The following is a 3,764-nucleotide window of genomic DNA, read 5'->3' as shown; positions in this document are numbered from 1 at the left end:
TATAAAGGGCAATTTCAATATGATATATTTCATCATGTTATTATTCAGATGCTTTCCAAATGAAATGGCTTATTTTGTTTAGTAGCAAGGATATTTAATTCACAAGCCTAAAGAGCATCCCCTTGTTATCTTTTTGTGTAAGATTTTTCTGAAATAAAAAAATTTAAGTGCAAGTAGCTAAGGAGTTAGTATTTTATTATACTTGAATTTTTCTTAAAGTAGATTTTATTTAAATTTCATTTTGTCTCCATTATAAAGCCTAAATTAGAAAGGAACTAATTACCTTGTCTATATTTCATAGAACAGCCATTAGCATTTTATAGGCACTTTTAGCTAATATAAACAACATAAAAAAACATTTTAAAGAGGAAGGATTTTAGGTAAATTTAGATAAAGAGGTATTGAAGTATGGCTCTAAAGCTAATATGAGATTAATGGCTTTTTCTCCTTTTTTTGTTTGAAGGTAAAGTAAAAATAGAAGTGGAAATGATTTAATCCTGTGAGGATGATCTTAACAGGATTCAGAATATTTTTATGGCTAAACTATCTCTGTGGGACTATATTCTCTTTACTACAAATAAGGCTATCACACAGAAATCACTGCTTTTTAAAATAAAATGTTTCAAGAGAATAGGGTTCATGTGAGCTTTAGAGAGTAGGTATTTAGGGATTACAAATTTTAAAAATGGCTTTTTAATCAGTAGAAAATATAAGCTGTCTTTGGTTAAAAAAAATGTTTCAATGAAGTTATGGAACAACTTTCTTATTTATTTTGATCCTAAAACATTAATTCATCATAAATCACTTAGAGTATTCTATTATAGAAATGCAAGTTATTGGAAGAATGTTTGGAGTCAGAAGATACGGGCTTAGTAATAAATCAAATGCATTTTTCTTGTATTTAATTTTTCAAGATTAAAAATATTAATATTTTATGTTTGGAAAGGATGTATAAATGAGGATATTCATGCACCACTGTGGCCCCATAGCATGAGAAAACATTAACATGCATCCCTTCCACTTAGAAATATTTATTCTATGGAGAGAAAATGGACAAATGCCCAAAGACCTAGACATAAGAATATTCCCATGGCATGGCTTATTATAATAACACTAATATTTTTCTAAAAGAAAATAATCTAAATGTTCAACCACAAACAAAAAGTTAAACAAATCCTGATGAAAGGTTTGTTAGTCTTCAGAAATAATAATAAACAACGAGTCATTGACAGAAACATATTCATGATCTATTGTTAAGTGAAAAATGTATGTATGAGGCTTCTGGTGTCTGGTCTGGCATGTAAGGAGCTTGGAAGTCACCATTTTGTCCTAATGAGTAAAAAGCTGAACAAACTACTCTGTGCTGCGCTCCGGCCGCTCGCCGCGGCCCGTGGATGGGGGTGTGCGGCTGAGCCCCGGGATCCTCCTCCCTCCGCCAGGACCCGCACAGATAAACGAATCCTGAAAGGTGCCATTGTGCTCCTGCTGAGCAAGAATGGAGGCCCCACTGGTGAGTCTGGATGAAGAGTTTGAGGACCTTCGGCCCAGCTGCTCAGAGGACCCGGAGGAGAAGCCACGGTGTTTCTATGCCTCGTCCCCCCACCACCTAGAGGACCCCTCCCTCTCTGAGCTTGAGAATTTTTCTTCTGAAATAATCAGCTTCAAGTCCATGGAGGACCTCCTGAATGAATTTGATGAGAAGCTCAATGTCTGCTTTCGGAACTACAACGCCAAGACGGAGAACCTAGCTCCCGTGAAGAACCAGTTACAGATCCAAGAGGAGGAGGAGACCCTTCAAGATGAGGAGGTTTGGGATGCTCTGACAGACAATTACATCCATTCACTCTCAGAAGACTGGAGGGACCCAAACATCGAGGCTCTGAATGGCAACAGCTCTGACACTGAGATCCATGAGAAAGAAGAGGAAGAGTTCAATGAGAAGAGTGAAAATGATTCTGGTATCAATGAGGAGCCTCTACTCACGGCAGATCAGGTAATTGAGGAGATTGAGGAAATGATGCAGAACTCTCCAGACCCCGAGGAGGAAGAGGAGGTTCTGGAAGAAGAGGATGGAGGAGAAACCTCCTCCCAGGCAGACTCGGTCCTCTTGCAGGAGATGCAGGCCTTGACACAGACCTTCAACAGCAACTGGTCCTACGAAGGGCTGAGGCACATGTCTGGGTCGGAGCTGACTGAGCTGCCGGACCAGGTGGAGGGTACCATCCGAGACTTCTCGGAGGAGCTGGTACAGCAGCTGGCCCGCCGGGACGAGCTGGAATTCGAGAAGGAAGTGAAGAACTCCTTCATCACGGTGCTTATCGGGGTTCAGAACAAGCAGAAGGAGCAGCGAGAACTGATGAAAAAGAGGCGGAAAGAGAAAGGGCTGAGCCTGCAGAGCAGCCGAATAGAGAAGGGAAACCAGATGCCTCTCAAGCGCTTCAGCATGGAAGGCATCTCCAGCATCCTGCAGAGCGGCATCCGCCAGACCTTTGGCTCCTCAGGGACCGACAAGCAGTATCTGAACACAGTCATTCCTTACGAGAAGAAAGCCTCTCCTCCGTCGCTGGAAGACCTGCAGATGCTGACAAACATTCTCTTTGCCGTGAAGGAGGATAATGAGAAGGTGCCTACTTTGCTAACGGACTACATTTTAAAAGTGCTCTGTCCCACCTAACCTTGCCCCTTGGAGCAGCCTCACTGCAGGAGGTCACTGAGCAAGAGTCATTCCATCACGGGGACTGCATGACACCACGTAACCTCCGAAGTGTATTTAAACGTGTATAGCTTAACCTGGATTAAACATGAGCAAGCGCGCGGGGTCCTTTGCTGTTGGCTTCTAGTGCTAGTAATCATTGGATGCATGATCGGGGCAGGGCCGGTGACGGGGCCTCCTCCCCGCCTGTGCGGGGGAAGGGGAAGGCAGACGCTTTCACTGCTCATTATGTAGTCTGGCTCCAGCCCTCAGAAACAGCTTACACTCTAAGACTAATTTTGAAATAAAACCTTCATTTAATTAAAAAAAAAAAAAAAGCTGAACAAACTAAGCAATCAGCAATTCTTCTTAGATGTTGAGAGAAGTGAGGTCACAGTGCAAACTACTTCCCCTCAAATTGGAGAGACAGGTAGATATAGAGCTTTACAAGCTACAGACCAGAAACCCATGAGCAGAAATCTCCATGGGAACTAGTATTTGAATATGAAAATCTGAACTGTAATTGAGAAATTGCTGGAGGTTCGGTATGGACACATCTGAGAGTTTAGTACTCCAGGGGGGCTCAGTCACCTGCCCCTGCACTTTGACTTTTATGAGTTTTATGTCAAGATTTCTTACCAGGTTCTAATATCTGAGAAAAATCCCCTAGGGATTCTAATACGAGGGAAATAAACGTAAACATTTTGAAATACATCTGAGCATTGTGTTCTTCTTTAAGAAGTCCTGCACTTAAGAGAAACTATTTTGCCAGAGCTGTTTTTTACCCCCCCCCCATCCTAATTTACTGAGGGGAAGGTAAATACCCAACTGCTGTACCCTCTAGCCATTCTGTCTCACCTAAGGGAGAAAAAAAAAGTACTGAGAAGTACTGCTGAAGTTCACGGACCAGGAACATGGGCTCACCAAAAGACCGAAACATGCTAATAGGACTATAGAATGCTTCCCCTTCCCCCACAGAAATCAAAACAACAGGGAAGTTGATAGCAAAAAAATCCTATATTAAAGAAGAAAGATCTTAATTAATAACCTAAAATTATACCTCCAGGAACAC

At 41.7% G+C, this 3,764-nt stretch overlaps 1 protein-coding gene across 1 annotated transcript; it reads left to right on the top strand.

Annotated features, from left to right (window-relative positions):
- Positions 1 to 1,359: 1,359 nt before the first annotated feature.
- On the top strand, positions 1,360 to 3,030 carry LOC105822429 (fasciculation and elongation protein zeta-1). The gene has a single exon (XM_012659411.1). The coding sequence runs from the start codon at positions 1,496 to 1,498 to the stop codon at positions 2,672 to 2,674; it is 1,179 nt and encodes a 392-aa protein (XP_012514865.1). The 5' UTR covers positions 1,360 to 1,495; the 3' UTR covers positions 2,675 to 3,030.
- The last annotated feature ends 734 nt before the right edge of the window (positions 3,031 to 3,764 follow it).

This window comes from Propithecus coquereli, unplaced genomic scaffold (assembly GCF_000956105.1).
Source record: "Propithecus coquereli isolate 6110/MARCELLA unplaced genomic scaffold, Pcoq_1.0 Scaffold61, whole genome shotgun sequence".
NCBI lineage: Eukaryota > Metazoa > Chordata > Mammalia > Primates > Indriidae > Propithecus > Propithecus coquereli.
Note: the sequence above shows the minus strand (reverse complement) of the source record. Positions and strands in the feature narration are given on the sequence as shown.